Here is a 17,391-nt window from a genome sequence, read left to right on the forward strand (position 1 = left end):
ATATCTGCAAAGTGCAATAAAGCCAAGTGCAATAAATTGAGGTATGCCTTCATTACCTGTTTCAGCAGCTGTTTCTATTCACTTATATTAACTTACGGTAGACTAAGGTCCTGAGAACTTTTCTCTTTTTTTTTTTTAATTTAATTTTATTTATTTTTTTATACAGCAGGTTCTTATTAGTTATCCATTTATACATATTAGTGTATATATATCAAGCCCAACTGAGACCTTTTGATGCAGAAAAGTTCTCAGGTCAGGTTTGCTATAGTCTTTGCTAAGATTTAACCTTTGCCTTTAATCTTTGAGTTTTATGTTATTATTTCAAATCATTTTAGATGAATCAAATCAAAATTATGTGATATAATTTTAGAGATATATTTTCCTGGGAACAAGATTTAGCCTCAAGATATAATCAAAATCATACCTCAGATATAGTTAATAATTAAAGCATACATATATAAATGGAGAAAGTAAAATTTGTAATAAAATATTAATATACTTGATTTTTTTCTATTAAATTTTATGCCACCACATTAAAACATCTAGGTGAAACAATTTGATGTTTAGAGAATCTTAACGTGGGGTTACTGGTAGGTTTTTTTGTTTTCATTTTCCAAATGTTATCTTGCTGTTTTAGGCACAACCAATGTCATTATCTTATTACAGTATGTCTTAGTCTGTTTGGGCTGCTACCAAAAAACAAAAAAATACCATAGACTGGGTGGATTAAACAATAAACAATTTATTTCTCACGGTTCTGGGGGCTGGGAAGTTCAAGATCAAAGGGCTGAGAGATTCAGTGTCTGCTGAGGACCTGCTTTCTGCTTCATAGATGACTGTCTTCTCAGTATTTCCTCCTACGGTGGGAGGGGTTAGGGGCTCTTTTATCATAAGGGCACCAATTCCATTCATGAGAGCTCTGACCCTCATAACTTAATCACCTTGCAAAGGCCTCACCTACAAATACCATCACATTGGGGATCAGGTTTCAGTATATGAATTTTGTGGGGACACATTTAGTCTGTAGTACAGTGTGTAATACGTAACATTTTTTTTTTAATCCATGTTTTCTGTTCATTATAGGTACAATGACTATTCCACAGACCTTATTTCTTCTTAACTTTTTTCCTATGTCTAAGTATATCTTAACTAGCCTGCATTAGTCAGTATCTCTTGATTTGGAACATTCAAAGGAGTGCTTAGAAAAAGAGTGTCAGAAGCAACTCATTTTCTTTTTACATCATTTTCTAGTTCCCAAATAATCATAGTGAGTGTAAGCCCAGTAGCCATCTCAACAGTTCCAGTGATGTGAAAACAAAACTTTATCTGTGAAATATGTCTAGTGGTATATAAAGATTCTCTTGTTGTGAGAACTTCAGACCCTCTAAGGAGGAAAGAGATCTGCTTTGGAATTATTAATTTTTAAATAGGAATGACTGTTCCCTAACTTCTGTTTTAAGTTTGATGCAGCCCATTTTTTTATACTAATCATCTTCTTGAGCTGTCTTCTTCAACAGTAATTTTAACTGAGAACTCAAAGCTTTTGGCATTGGCCACAGTTATAATCAGAAATGGTCATTCTTTAAATTACTTCGTGTTGTGAAACTAAACCATGTGGTATTGGAACAGTTGCAATCTGTGGCTCTCAGATGTGGAAAAATAACATACTTTAACCAACTATTTCTCAGCTACATATATCTGCTACATTATGTGCTGGTTTCATGTTGTAATCTTAGAAATCAAGACAGAATGAGCCAGTTCTCTCTGGCAGAACCCTGTAAAAGTACTGATTTGTTTCTTGTCAGGTCTGGCTTTTTGCTTTTATTCACTGGAATGTCAATTCATTATTTTCTGTGGAAAATTCTTTTTTGAATGGAAATTCTGACTATTATTACCTTGTCTTGATTCTGGTAAAGAGTATAGAAGTAGCTACTAAGAGTAGAAGTAGGAAAGAGAAGATTGCAAGATACAGGATAAAGAAGTGAACTATTTACAATTAAACTTTTATTTATATCCTTTTTTTCGGTATAGTCTTTTCATATTGAACTTCTGAGTATTTACTTTGTTTTTGCTTTGCTTTCTAGGTGATGGGAATTGCAGCGATACTAGAGGCTTAGAAATTGCTATAAAGCAACGTGTTGATGATGCACTCACTTCAAAACTTCCAATGTTTTACTTGGTCAACAGACCTCGTATTAGTTTAGTACCTTCTGCATATCCATTTCAAACAAACTTGGAATATAAATTCCTGAGTCTGAATTGGGCACAAGGGGACATTTCTTTGGAGATTGTGGATGGCCTAAGTGGGAAGATCACCGAAAGGTTAGCGTCACTAATTTCTTCAAAAATCACATATTAAGCAAAACAATACATTTTAATATGATTTTTAAAAACTGTCTTGTTTTTTGAATACAGTTTTTTGAATTGTGATTAATGATAATAATAGTTATCAAGTGTGACTATGTTGCAGGCATTGTACTAATTAAAAAACTTTTTTTTTCCTGATGAGAACACAGGCCTGGAGAAGTTATATAATTTACCAAAGTTACGTAGTAAGTGGTGGAGCCAGTATTCAAAATCAGTCTCCAGATCCTTTGTTTCTCTAGTGATCATTAGCATTAGAATTATATAATGTATTTGTTTTAAAAATTCAGTTTTTCCTACTGAATCTGAATGTCTGGATTTAGGGCTCCGGAATCTGTATTTTTGACGACTTTCCCAAATATTATTATGTACACTTGAGTGTGAGAATATGTACTATGTTATACTGCTTTCTTATAAAAACCCTGTGGGTTAGGTGATATTGTTGTTTTTTTTTACAGGTAAAGAAACTGAGATTCAAGCTAGTTTAAATATCTTGCTTAAAGTCACCCAACTATTAAGTGACACAACTAGGATTCTGATCTGGGATTTTATTTACAAAGCCTTTGTTCTTAGCCATAATACATTATGCCTTTTAGACATTTCTTTGTAATATCCCTGACATTGATTATCAGGTAAAATTAAAATCCTCCTTTTGGTGTGAACATACATTTATAATGTAGTAATGAATAATGTTAAAAGTTTAAGTGCCTAAATTTGCTTTCTTTGTGAAAGACAAATTAATCTTAAATTAAGATCACATACAAATGTTTCTTGGTATGAACTCAGTCAAGCATACTATTGATTATTTCAACTAGGATGAATTATACTACTTATGCATTGAGTCAGCATAAAGAAGTGTGTTTCTGTTAATAACAGACTACACACATACAAACAAAACAGGTCTTCTGTGGAAGACATTAAAAAACTGTTTACTGAGGGACTTCCCTGGTGCTGCAGTGGTTAAGACTCCATGCTTCCAATATGGGGGGCATGGGTTTGATCCCTGGTCAGGGAACTAATATACCCCATATGCCACATGGCAAGGCCAAAAAAATAATAATAAAAAAACTGTTTACTGAAAACATAAAATAATAGTATAACAAAGATGAAATTAATGTAAACTGAGCTTAACTCATTTATTATGGCTAAGTGCTTGCCAGGTGATTGCAAACACAAAGAAAGGAGATATGATCTGATTATTCATCCCCAAAGCATTACATAAGGCAAAGAACACTTTAGCAATATAATCCATGAAGAAGAACAGTTCTGAGTAACTGCAACAAATAACATAGTATCAACCTTCATAAGGCAGAAATTACAGAAAATAAGAGGATAAATAGAAATACACTATTAGTTGAGGCAATAATTCACCTCTTTCAGTTCATAGTAGGTTGAGTAAACAAAACAATAAGCAAGAATATAACAGTCTTAAATAACAATAAGGTAGATTTGATTAATTTCTTTAAAACTCTGTACCATAAAATATAAAATATACCTGCTTTTCAAGAACCTGCAGAATATTAACAAAAATTGACCATATGTTAGGCCACAAAGAAAACCTGAAATTCGAAGAAGTAAAAGTGATGTAGACAGTGTTCTCTGATTATGATGCAATCAAACTGTAAATAACAAAATCAGAATATTTAAAAACCACTTTCATTGGGAAAAAGAAGTTCTCCAACTTTTGGCTCAAAGAGGAAATATAAAATGAAACCACAGAATATTTAGAATACAGGATATTTAGAATATTTAGAAAATATTAGAATATTTAGAAAACAAGGATGTTTAGTGCATTGCGTTTCAGAACTTGTAGGATATATAGCTAAAGCAAAGTGAATGGAAAAGCCAATTCTTTAGATGCTTATAGCAACAAATAATGAAAATAAACAGAATGAAGAAGTTCATAAAACTAGAAATGTAAATTAAAGAGCTAGAGAACTGAAGAAGTTAGAAATGATCATAAAAAAACTGATTCTGTGAAAAAAAATCAGTAGGTAATCTCATATATACTAATGATAAGGGAGTAATTACAGAGAAAATTAAAAGAAGTCATAAGAAACTTCTTTGCTCTACCATGCAAATATATTTGAAAATCTGGGTGAAATGCATATATTTCTAGGAAAAAATTTTTCTAAAATTGGTACAGAAGAGGGAAAAAAATCTAACATTATTTTCTTGAGAAAGTTACCAAGAAGGTGCCCTACCTCTTTTTCAAAGAAAGCACCATTCTGAGGTGGTTCGGATTAATTTTATAAACCTTTAAATAGCAGAAACTTCCAATGCTATCTAAAAAGATAGAAAACATTCAAATGCTTTTATGAAGCGAGTGTATCATTGATACTTAAACCTAATAGAAGATTGCTGCCCCCCTACCACAAAAGTTATAGACCAAGCTCACTTTTATATCCAAGCAAAATTGCTAAATAAAATATTAGGAAGCAGAACCTTAAAATAATATATTTTATACAATAATACCAAACGGCATTTTTTCTAGAAATGTGAGAATAACATAATAAAAATAATACTAAATTAGAAACTCGTATTAATGTAATTTGTCATATTAATTGACCTAGGGAAAAATACCATATATTCATTTTTATAAATTCTAAGAAGACATGTAATACAGCTCTACAACTATTCTAGATAAAGATATTCAATAAAAAAGGAATAGATATTTTTGTTAAGGGTAGAATATATCTTTATTAGTCCAAAAGTGCCATCATGATTAATGATGAAATCTCAGAGTCATTTCTACTAACATCTGAAACAAGACATGATTGTTTACTGTTATTGCTGTTATTTAACATGTTATTTAATGCATTTGAACAAAAGAAAGAAATGAGAGATATAAAATATTGGAAAGGAGGAGGTAAAATTACGACTCTTTGCATATGGTATCATTTTATACCTGAAAAGCCCAAGAGGATCATCTAAAAAACCACCACCAAAAAAAGGTATGATGGTGGAAAATTAATATATAGAGATTAGTACATTTCATTAATAAGCATGTATGTTAACTATTACTGCATATAAACTATCTCAAAACTTAGTTGCTTAAAACAACAGCCATTTATTGCTGTTCAAGTCCTTAGGTCAACTGAGCTAGATTTGGTAGGGCTCTCCCATGTGTCTGGGGTCCACTCTAGGTCAGCTGTAGGGCATCTTGGCTGATCTTAGAGGGACAGCTGGGCTCTGGTCCATGTGTTCTCTCGTCTTCTAGTAGACCAGTCTTAGGAGGCTCACATGGCAGAGTAAGGGGTCCTGAGAGAATGAGAACACAGAGCCTCTTGAGGCCCAGGCTTGGAACTGGCACATAGTCTATTTTATTCACCAAAACAAGTCACAGGGCCAGCCCAAATTCACGGGGAGGAGCAATCAACCATAGTTAGTGATGGGAGAATCTGAAAAGTTACATTGTAAACAGCATGGAGACAGGGAGGAATAAAGGATTTTGGCAATTTTTGTAATCTATCACAAGAACAACTAATGAGAAGATATAATGAAGGGAAAGAGTTACAATAGCAAGAAAGCTCATGATCTGTGGACCCACTTCTATTAGAAACATAGAAGAATACGTATCTACATGTGCATACATACATACATATATATGGAGAGTGGTGAGGTGAGTGTGTATATTTTACTTTTTTAGTGAGTCAAAATTTACAAAGAGTGAAATGTACTGTACAATTTCATGAGTTTATATATATATATGCCTGTGTAACCATTACCTCAGTCAGAATACAGGACATTTTCTTGATTTCAGAAAATACTTCTATGCCCTCTTCTAGTCAATCCTTGGTAGAACCACTGTTTTAATTTGGATCACCATAGATTAATTTTGCTTCAAACAAAAGAAATGTTCCAAATATCAATCTTCTGCTTTAATTTTTAACGCAATACTCTGATAACTTAAACTATAATTTCATAAAAGAAATTAGCTTCAGAAAGTTAAATATTCAGAATAATTTTATGTAAAAAAATTTCACTATATACACTGCACATAATTGAGATATTTGTAGATTCTGTGTTGGTTTTAATCCCTACAAGTGCCAACATAAATCACTGAATAATGATTAGTGAATGTTTCATTCTTTTCTACTTCAGTTCCCCATTTAAAAGTGGTGTGTCAATGGCAAGTCGGCTTTGTAAGGCTGCAATGTTAAGTCGATTTAACCTGCTTGCCAAAGAAGCTAAAAAAGAAGATTTACTTGAAGCTAGTACATATCATGCAGCTAAGGTAAGTCTTTAAAGGAATGAAGCTAATCACTGAAATAAAAATTTAAGACAATAATAATGTGGTAATTTTATAACGATGATGATACATAGCAAAAGTTGGGTAAATAGTTCCTGAAAATAAGAGATTGCCATGTAGTGGTAAAATTAATTTTTAAGTGAACATGCTGGAAATTGGATATGTAAATAAGTGTTGCCCCTTAAAGTAGCTACCTCAGTATGGTGTGTACCTACTTTGACAATATTGATCAAAACCTACTGTCGTACCCAGAGGAACAAAATGGTAATAAAATTTCTTATGTATATGATATTAACTATGTTAACTATAGTATTTAAGTATTCTAAAATGATATATTAGTATATTCATATAAATTAATTTGCCTGTCTTAAAATTGTGAAACACCTTTAATTTGAGTTTGTGATTTGGGCTTAAGTGATGTAGATAGCCTTTTTCTATCTTTAAAAATATATATTCTTTTTTTAGTATTACAAACATAATTCATGTCTGAGTAGAGAATTTAGAATTTTCTTTTTAAGTACAGAAGGGAAATATTACTTGTAAATCCACCTACTACTCAAATATAATACTCCTAATCTTGTAATGTAAGCATGTTATTTCAGTTTCTTGTCATGTATTTATATTTTTGTGTATGCATATATTTTAAAATATTAAGCTTATAATATATGCTTGTTAATCTGATTTTTTCATTCAACATACTATGACCTGAGCCATTTCATAATATGATGTATCCATGTTATCAAATTATTAAATACAAACTGTTTTTGATAACCTAATTTCAGTTTCAGTAATAATATAGTATTATGTGAAAGTCTCTTAATTTCACCAATATCTTAATACTCAAACTGTATAATTTCATCCTGTAAAGCAATTAATATTAACTATAGGTTTGTTTGTATATACAAACATTTTTAAGTATAAAAGCTTACCTAGACAATTTCTGGTTTGGGCATAAAGAGGTTGCAAGTCATCTCTGTAAAAAATATAAAACTGGACAAAATTATCAGGGGAAAAAACCCCTTTTCACAACTCTGGTAGTTAACTAAAGGCAGAAAACACACTGAAAAGTGTATATTCTTGTAAAACTTTTAGAACTTTGGGTAAGAACAGCAAGAATTTGTGGCACCTTTGCCCAAAGCTGTTCCTGTTCTGTCTCCTTCCTCTCTGCTAGTTTGAACGGCAAGAACTGTAGTTTTATCAGATTGAGAATGCCACCAAAAGTAGTAGATTTTCTGCTAGAGGGGATGAACTTGATTTGTGGCAGAGGGTGAAAATTTGTGATTTTTTCAGCTAAATGTGCCAAACCTGGTAGAGGAAAAAAATGGAGAAAATCAGTAACTTCGCTGGCCCAAGGTTGCAGTCCTTGGGGCAAGTGGTATACCAATTAGTAACTTAACAGGTAGATCTTGGAAGTGAAAGAGCCATGGAAGGGTTGAGAGAAATTCTCTATATATCCTTGGCTGACTGAGAAATTACACTCATGTGCAATGGAGACTCAGGAGAACCCAGTAAAGAGTGAAAGTGTGAAATAGAACTGCCTGCAACATTAAATACGCTGTACCACCCACCCCTCCCCAAATGAATTGATCAGAAAAAGGTGGAAGCCTTTTAGGTTTAAGGTGTTTGAGCATAATGTCTGCTGAAATCTTTTCCTTATCACTAAGCTATTTGTTTATCACTAAGCTTTGCAGATACAGGGTAACCACTAGGAAGCCAGGCTAAAACATAACAAAACTGGAAAGAGACAATACACACCATGGGGAAAACAGATCTCACAATTGCAGCAAACTTAAAAAAAATAAAATAAAACAGAATCCGGAGTTGCTACAATATATTATCTAAAAAAGTCTCTTTCAACCAAAAATTATGGAATATGTAAAAAACAGGAGAGTAAAACCTATAATCAGGAAAAATAACATTCAGTAGAAACTGGTTCTGAGTGGATCCCAATGTTGAATATAGCAAAGGCTTCAAAGCAGCTATTATAAATATGTTCAAGTAATTAAAGGAAAATATAACAATATTTCAGTAAATAGGTATTCTCGGTAGAGAAATAGAAACTACAAAAAGAAAAACCCCAAATGAATATTCTAGGATTGAAACAATATATACTAACTGAAATGAATAATTCTCTAGATGGGTTCAACAGTACATTTGAGATTGCAGAAAAAATATCAGTGGACTTTGAAGATAGATCAAAAGAAATTATTTTAAGGGACAGAATGAAACAGGTTAAAGAAAAATGAACAGAGCTTCAAAGATTTGTGGAACAGTATTAAGTGTACCAACTTACGTTGGGTTGCCTCCGTTTTTTAAGTAAAAATAAAAGACACATTTTTCATTTTCACCAAGAACTTGATTGAACAACGTATTTACCCTTTGTTCCACTACCTTCTGCCATTTTTCAGGCAACTTCATAATTCCATCTTCCCCAAACTTTTTCTTTTCGAGTAAAGAACTGCTCTGTGTACCTTTTACAGTCTTCCAGGGAATTGAAATTTTTTCCATTAAGAGAATTTTGTAAAGAGCGAAATAAATGGAAATCCAAAGGTACAATGTCTGGTAAATACAGCAGATGAATCAGAACTTCCCAGCCAAGGTGTAACAGCTTTTGCCTGGTCATCAAAGAAACATGCTGTCTTGCGTTATTCTGATGGAAGATTATGCATTTTCTGTTGCCTAATTCTGGATGCTTTTCATCTAGTGCCGCTTTCAGTTGGTCTAATTGGGAGCAGCACTTGTTGTAATTAATCGTTTGGTTTTCTGAAAGGAGCTCATAATGGAGGACTCCCTTCCAATCCCAGCATATACACAACATCAACTTCTTTGGATGAAGACCGACCTTTGGTGTGGTTGGTGGTGGTCCATTTCACTTGCCCCACGATCTCTTCCGTTCCACATTATTGTACAGTATACAATTTTCATCACCCGTCACAATTTGTTTTAAAAACGGAATGTTTTCATTACACTTAAATAGAGAATCACATGTGGAAATACAGTCAAGAAGGTTTTTTTTGGCTTAACTTATGTGGAACCCAAATATCAAAGTGATTAACATAACCAAGCTGGTGCAAATGGTTTTCAGCACTTGATTTGGATATTTTGAGTATGTTGGCTGTCTCCCACGTGGTATAACATTGATTGTTCTCAGTTAATGTCTTGATTTGATCACTGTCAACTTCAACTGGACTACCCAACCGTGGAGCATCCTCCAGCAAGAAATCTCCAGCACCACACTTCAAAAACCACTTTTGACACGTTTGATCAGTCACAGCACCTTCTCTGTACACTGCACAAATCTTTTTGTTCATTTTGGCTGCGTTTTACCTTTCTTGAAATAATAAAGCATAATATGCTGAAAATGTTGCTTTTTTTTCTTCCATCTTCAGTATTAAAATGGCTACACAAAAATTCACCAATTTTGATAAGTCTTTTTTTAAATGCACAGTGATATGACAGCTGTCACATACAATCTAACAAAATTGTTTTGAATGAAGTTAAAGACAGCTAAGTGATACTAGAGCCATCTTACGGAAAAAACCAAATGAACCTTTTGGCCAACCCAATGCTAGGAATCCTGGAAGAAAAGGAGAGAGAAAAGAGATCAGGAAAAACATTTGAAGAAATTACTTTTAAAAATCCCCATATTTGAGGAAAAATACTAACAGATCCAAGAAGCTCAAGAAACCCCAAGAAAGAAAAAAATAAAGATTCACACCTAGATACATCATAGTCAAACTGCTTAAGACCGAGACAAAGAGAAAATCTTGAAAGCAGCAAGAGAGAAAATAGTTATCAACCATAGACCAATACATTTTAAGGCTGATTTCTCATTAGCAGTAATGGAAGCAAACCCAGAAGAGCCAAAGCAATCTTGAAAAAGAACAAAGTTGGAGGATTCACACTTCTTGATTTCAAAGCATACTACAAAGCCATAATAATCAAGATAGTATAATACTGGTATTAGTATAAACATATAGATCAATGAAATATAATTGACAGTCCAGAAGTAAACCCTGGCAATTATGGTCAATTGACTTTTAACAAGAGTGCCAAGATCATTCAGTGGGAAAAAACAGTCTTTTCAGTGAGTAGTCCTAGGACAACTGAATATCCCCATGGAAAAGAATGAACTTGGACTTCTACGCCATACCATATACAAAAATGAATTCAAAATGGATAGACCTACATAAGAGCTAAAACTATAAAACTCAGAGAAAAACATAGGAGAAAATATTTGTATCCCTAAATAAGAAAAAAGGCTTCTTAGATATAACAAAAACACAATCCAGAAGAAAAAAAAATAGTATTTTAAACTTCATTAAAATTAAAACTTTTGCATTTCAAAAATTATCATTAGGAAATTTGCAAATCATATATTTAATAAGGGGCTTGTATCCAGAATACACAAACTTTTGCAACTCAATAATAAAAAGACAGATGACCAAATTTGTTGAATGAGCAAAGGATTTGAACAGACATTTCCACAAAGAAAATTTTAAAATGGCCAATAAGCATATGGTGTTCAACATAGTCATTAGGAAAATGTGAATGAAGACCACAGTGATATACTACTTTACACACATTAGGATATAGCTGTAATAAAGAATGACATTAACAGGTGTTGTCAAGAATGTGAAAAAATTGGAACTATCTTGCATTGCTGATAGGAATATAAAATGGTACATCTAGTTTGGAAAACAATTTAACAGTTCCTCAGAAAGTTAAATATGAGTTATCATGTAACCCAGGAATTTCACTCCTAAGTATATGCATAAAAGAATTGAAAACACTTATCCACACCAAAACTTATACATAAATGTCTGTAACAGTATTCATAATACAGAAAAGGTAGAAACAATCCAAATGTTCATCCACTGATGAATGGATAAACAAAATGTGGCATGTCCATACTATGGACTACCATTCGTCCATAAAAGGAACTCTGAAGTACTGATACATTCTACAGTGTGGGTCAACCTTGAAAATGTTAAGTGAAAGAAGCCAGCCACAAAAGGCTGCATGTATGATTCCATTTATATGAAATGTCTATAATAGGCAAATTCATAGAAACAGAAAGTAGATTACTGATTTCCAGGGGCTGTGGGGAGGAGAGAATGAGGAGTGACTGCTAATGGGTACAGGATTCCTTTAAAAACAAAAGCAAAATAAAAACGTTGCCAGGTAGATAAAAATTAAGAAAATTTGTTGTTAGCAGAACTTCTCTAGAAGGAATTCCAAAGGAAGTCCTTGAGGCTTGGAAGAAATTATACCAGATGATACAGGAAGGAATAAAGAATACTATAAACAGTAATTATGTGGGTAGATATAAAAGATGTGTGTATTTTTTCTCTTATTTTCTTTAAAAAACCAAAGTTGTTTAAAATTATTTTAGCACTGTATTATTGAATTTTATATTGTATGTAAGTGGAGTATAAATGGCAATAATAAAGGACAGAGAAAGAAATGGATCAATATTGGAACAAAGTTGCTGTATATTGGCAGGATTAAGTCAGTATGAATCTGAAGCAGACTATGGTAAGAGAAAGAGGCATATTGTAATTCCTAAAGTAACCATGAAGAGAATAGCTGGAAAAGTACAGCTAAAACATCAACAGAGGAATTACAATGGTGTACTAAAAATGCATTTTTAAAAGGACTAGAAGGCAGTAAAGAAGCAGAGAAATGAAGGACACAGGACTTGGAAAATAAAGTGAAGTGGCAGACATAAATCCACTATATCAATAATTACATTAAATTTGAATATTCTAAATGCTCCAGAAAAAAAACGGAGATTTTTCAGATTGGGCTAAAAAGCGAGATTCAACTGTATACTGTCTGTAAGAGGCACGTTAAATTCAAAGACACAAACAGATTGAAAGTAAAAGGATGGAAAAAAAAGACATACCAGGCAAACAATAGCAGTAAGAGAGCTGGAGTGTTTATATTAATATCAAACAAGTACACTTCAAGATGAGCAATATTACTAGAGACAAAGGGTAACGTGTTATAGTGGTAAAAGGTTAATACATTAGGAACATACAACAATTATATAAGTATATGGGTATAACAGCAGAACCCAAAAATACATAAGCAAAAAATGACAGCATTTAAAGGTGAAATGGACAATCTACAATTATAGTTGGAGGTTTTAATGTTCCTCTCTCAGTCATTGATAGTTCAACTAGACAGAAAATCAGTAAGAATATAGAAGGATTGAATAACACTACAAACCAACCAGACTAAACACTATACACAACAACAGAATATACATTCTTTTCAAATACACATGGGGCATTCTCCACTATAGGCCATATAGGCCATAAAGCAAGTCTCAATAAGTTTAAAAGGATTAAAATCATACAAAGTATGTTCTAACTACTATGGAATTAAATTAGAAATCAACAACAGAATGAAATCTAGAAATAATTATACATTTGGAAATTAAACAACTTCTAATCCACTAGTCAAAGAAGAAATTACAAGGGAAATTAAGAAATATCTCAAACTGAATGAAAATACAACATATTAAAATTTAGAGAATACAATCAAAGAAATGCTTAGAAATGCATAGCTTTAAATGCTTATATTAGAAAGGAAGAGAACCATAAAATCAGTTATTTAACCTTCCACCTCAAGAAGTTAGAAGAGCAAATTAAAAAAAAAAGAGAGAAGAAATAATATGGGATGGGTTGGAAATTAATGAGATAAAAGGAAAATCAGTAGAAAAATCAATGAAATCAAAAGTTGGTTCATTGAAAAAAATGAACAAAAAAAATGATACTTTAGCTAGACTAAAGAACTAAGAAATAACTGAGAAATAAGAGACAACACAAGTGACCAAAATCTTGATGAAAGAGGAGTCATCACTGAAGACCCCAAAGAGCTAAAATAATTATAAGGAAATACTATAAACAACCTTTTGTCAACAAATTAGACAAGTTAGATGAAATGGATGCATTCCTAGAAAGACAAATTACAAAACTTGACTAAACAGAACATCTGAATTGAACTAAAGTAAAAAAAAAATTGAATTATTAATTAAAATTCTTTACTTAAAGAAAAGCACCAGTGCAGTTATGGCTTCGCTGGTGAATTCTACCAAACATAACAGCAAAAATTAACATAAATCCTACAAAAACTGTTTAATAAAATAAAGGAGGAGAGAATGCTTCCCAACTCATTTTATGAGGCCAGTATAATAACCCTGATACCAAAAGTGGGCAGAAACATCCAGGAAGTGAAAACTACAAATCAGTATCTCTTAGGAACATAAATGCAAAAATTCTTCGTAAGATATTTACAAACCAAATCCAGCAACATATAAAACGGTTTATACACCATGACCAAGGAGGTTTATTCCAGGATGCAAGGGTGATTTAACATCAGAAAATCATTTGATGTATTATGTGAATATATTCAAGTTCAAAACCCACATACTTATCTCAGTAGATGTACATAATGCATTTGACAAAATCCAACACCTATTCACAATAAAAACACTGAACAAATAAGAAATAGAAGTGAACTTCCTCAACCAGATAGAGGGCATCAATGAAAAACTACAGTTACCTGATAATGCTGAAAGGCTGAATACTGTTTCCCCTTCCCCCAAGGATTGCTCTCACCACTTCTAGACAGCATGATCTATACGTCCTAGGTAGAGGAGCAAGGCAAGAAAAAGGAATAAAAGGCATCCAGACTGGAAAGGAAGTAGAAAAACTGTCCTTATTTCTAAATGATCTTGTATGTAAAATATCCTGTGGAATCTACCAAAAACAACTATATCATGTGAATTTAGCACACAGTATAAGAACAATATAGAAAAGTAAATTGTATATTTATATACTAGGACTGAACACTCCAGAATTAAACTTGAGAAAAAAATTTCATCCACAGGAGCATAAAAATAAACTTAGGAATAAATTTAACAAAAGAAGGTAAGACCTGTACACCAAAAATGATGAAACATTGCTGAGAGAAATTTAAAAAGACCTAAGTAAGTGGAGAGATGTACCGTTTCATAGGTTGGAAAACTCAGTACTTTTAGAATGTCACTTCTCTCCTAAATAATCTATGGATTCAGTGCAAGTTCTATCAAAATCCCAGTAAGCTTTTGTGTAGAAATTGACAAGCTGATTCTAAAATTGTTACGTAAAATCCAAAGAACATAGAAGAACCAAAACAATTTTTTAAAAGAACAAAATTGGTAGAGTTACCCTACCTAGTTTCAACAACTTACCATAAAGCCACAGTAATCAAGACAATGTATTGATGTAATGATAGACATATAGATCAATGGAACAAAATGAGACCAGAAATACGCCCACACACTTAGGAGCAATTGATTTTGTACAAAGGTACAAAGTAATTTAATGGGAGAAAGAACAATCTTTTCAACAAATGGTGCTGGAACAGTTGGGTATCTGTGGGCAAGCCAAAAAATTAACTTAGACTTACATCAGTCTTACAAAAACTTCAAAATGGATCATAGAACTAAAAGAAGTAAAAACTATAAAAACTTCCAAAGAAAATGTGAGGAAACATTTGTCTTCCTAGGTTAGGCAAATTTTTCTTAGATATGACACCAAAAGCACAATCCATAAAAAAAAAATTGATGGACTCCAGAATTTAAAACTTGGATTAAGAAAATGAAGATACAAGCCACAGAATGGAAGAAAATACTTGCAAATGATACCCTTGACAAAGGTCTTAGATCTAGACTAGATAAAGAACTCTTATAACTCATTATTAAGTGGGCAAACAACCCAGTTTTTCAAAGTGGCAAATAATATATACAAATGGCTAATACACATATAAAAGATACTCAGCCTGATTACTCATTAGGAAGATGCAAAATCAAACCACAGTGAGATACCACTGCACACCTACTAAAATCCAAAAGACTGACTACACCGGGTGTTTTTGTGGAGAAACTAGAAACCTGTTGCACTGCTGACAGGAATGTTAAAATGGTATAAAGCACTTTGGAAAACAGTTTGGCAGTTTGTTATGGAGACAAACATACTTACGATGTGATCCAGCACTTCCATTGGTATCTATCCAGGAGAAACAAAAACTTATATCCACACAAGCCTCTACATAAATGTTCACAGCATCATTATTTATAGTAGCCAAACCTGGAAACAGTTCAAATGTTCATCAGCTGGTGAATGCATAAACAATGTGGTATATCCATATGATGTAATACTAATCAACAATAAAGAGGAACAAACTGATACATCAAACAACATGAATGAATCTGAAAATGGTATGCTAACCGAAGGAAATCTGACACAAAAGAGTACATGCTGTGTTAATCACTTTTAATGAAATTTCTTGAAAAAGCAAAACTAGAGACAGAAAGTAGATTCTTGATTGCCTAGGACTGGGGCTGGAAATATAGAGCACAATGGAACTTTTTGCAGGTGATGGAATTGTTTTACAACTGGACAGTGATGGTTGCACACATATATAAATTTAGTAAAAAAAAATCAAACTGAATACTTACTAGTGGGTGAATTTATGGTATACATATATTACCTAAGTACAGCTGTTTTTTTTAAAGTATGTTCATTTAAAAATAATGAAAGGAAATAAACCAAAATATTAATGATGGTTATCTATAGTTTGGGGATTACAGGTGATTTTTATTTACTTCTGTTTTCTCTATTTTTCAAGTTTTCTGTAATGAGTATGATTACTCTTCTAATTAAAAATTAAAGAAGAAAACTTGTCTTTTAGGAGTGTTGGGAAGGAAAATTTTTAGTTTCAAAAACAATACTGAGGAAAATGGGAAATCAAAAAGATTTTTCTTAATTTTTAAAATGTCAAACTAAAGAAAGAAGATTAGGGCTACTTACTTTTCATAAGCCTAATTCTGCCTATATTCTATAATTCAATATTTTTTTCTTTCTGTAGCATATGTCTGGATCCTATCAAGAAGCTAAAACTTTGTTGAAATCCTACCTACAGCAGCATGGCTATGGCTCCTGGATTGTGAAATCTCCCTGTATAGAGCAATTTAGTATGTGAATTAAGCAATCCATTGTCATGTTAAAAATCTTCTTTTTTTTCGTGTGTTTTGACTACTAAATTGTTTTTTTAAATACTGGTGGTTTTCGGCTTTTAAAATCAGAGTCATGCAACAGCAGTGTTCAGAGATTGCTGAAATTTTGTAAATATTCATGTCAATTTACGTTGAAACATTAGGGTTTTAAATGTTTTTTAGTTTTTGAAAAAATAATTACCTGCTTCATTATTTAGCTATTTTGTATTTATTTTTATAGACATTATAAAGCCATTACCCTTTTGTAATTTAAAAGAATATTCATTTTCTTTTAAGTTTTTGCTTTAAAGTTATTTGTTCAGCAAAGATATTCAGCATTGTGTCCTGATATCTCACTCAAGTTTTTTTCTTAATTAAAAATTGGAATTCAAGAATATAAATAATAATTCTTACTCATTTGTTGATTAAATCAACAGACATTTGAATGTCTAATATTTGCCAATAACCATAGTAAGAAACAGTAACTAAAACATCATTTCTCATGTCAGAGAAGCTCTTGAATGCAAACTGAACATGTAAATGCAGAAAAATATTAATCATGTTAGGGAATAATTTGATACATTAGTTATTCTGATTAATAGAGGATTATCGTAAATGCTTTAAGATTGCCTATTTTCAGGTATTCTGTAAGATCCATCCAAATGTTATTCTTTATAATTTAGATTGGTTGGGATTTCTAATAATAGATCAATAAAAGATTATTTAG

At 32.2% G+C, this 17,391-nt stretch overlaps 1 protein-coding gene across 2 annotated transcripts in view; it reads left to right on the forward strand.

Moving 5' to 3' along the window:
* The window catches only part of ADAD1 (adenosine deaminase domain containing 1), a 47,121-nt gene extending 30,470 nt beyond the window's left edge, over window positions 1-16,651 (forward strand). For both annotated transcript variants that reach the window (XM_036853471.1, XM_036853472.1), the window contains exons 9-11: window positions 2,085-2,322; window positions 6,469-6,601; window positions 16,538-16,651. In XM_036853471.1, the coding sequence (XP_036709366.1) occupies window positions 2,085-2,322; window positions 6,469-6,601; window positions 16,538-16,651 (485 nt within the window). The remainder of the gene's footprint in view (window positions 1-2,084; window positions 2,323-6,468; window positions 6,602-16,537) is intronic.
* The last annotated feature ends 740 nt before the right edge of the window (window positions 16,652-17,391 follow it).

Source organism: Balaenoptera musculus, chromosome 5, assembly GCF_009873245.2.
Source record: "Balaenoptera musculus isolate JJ_BM4_2016_0621 chromosome 5, mBalMus1.pri.v3, whole genome shotgun sequence".
In the NCBI taxonomy this organism is placed as follows: Eukaryota; Metazoa; Chordata; class Mammalia; order Artiodactyla; family Balaenopteridae; genus Balaenoptera; species Balaenoptera musculus.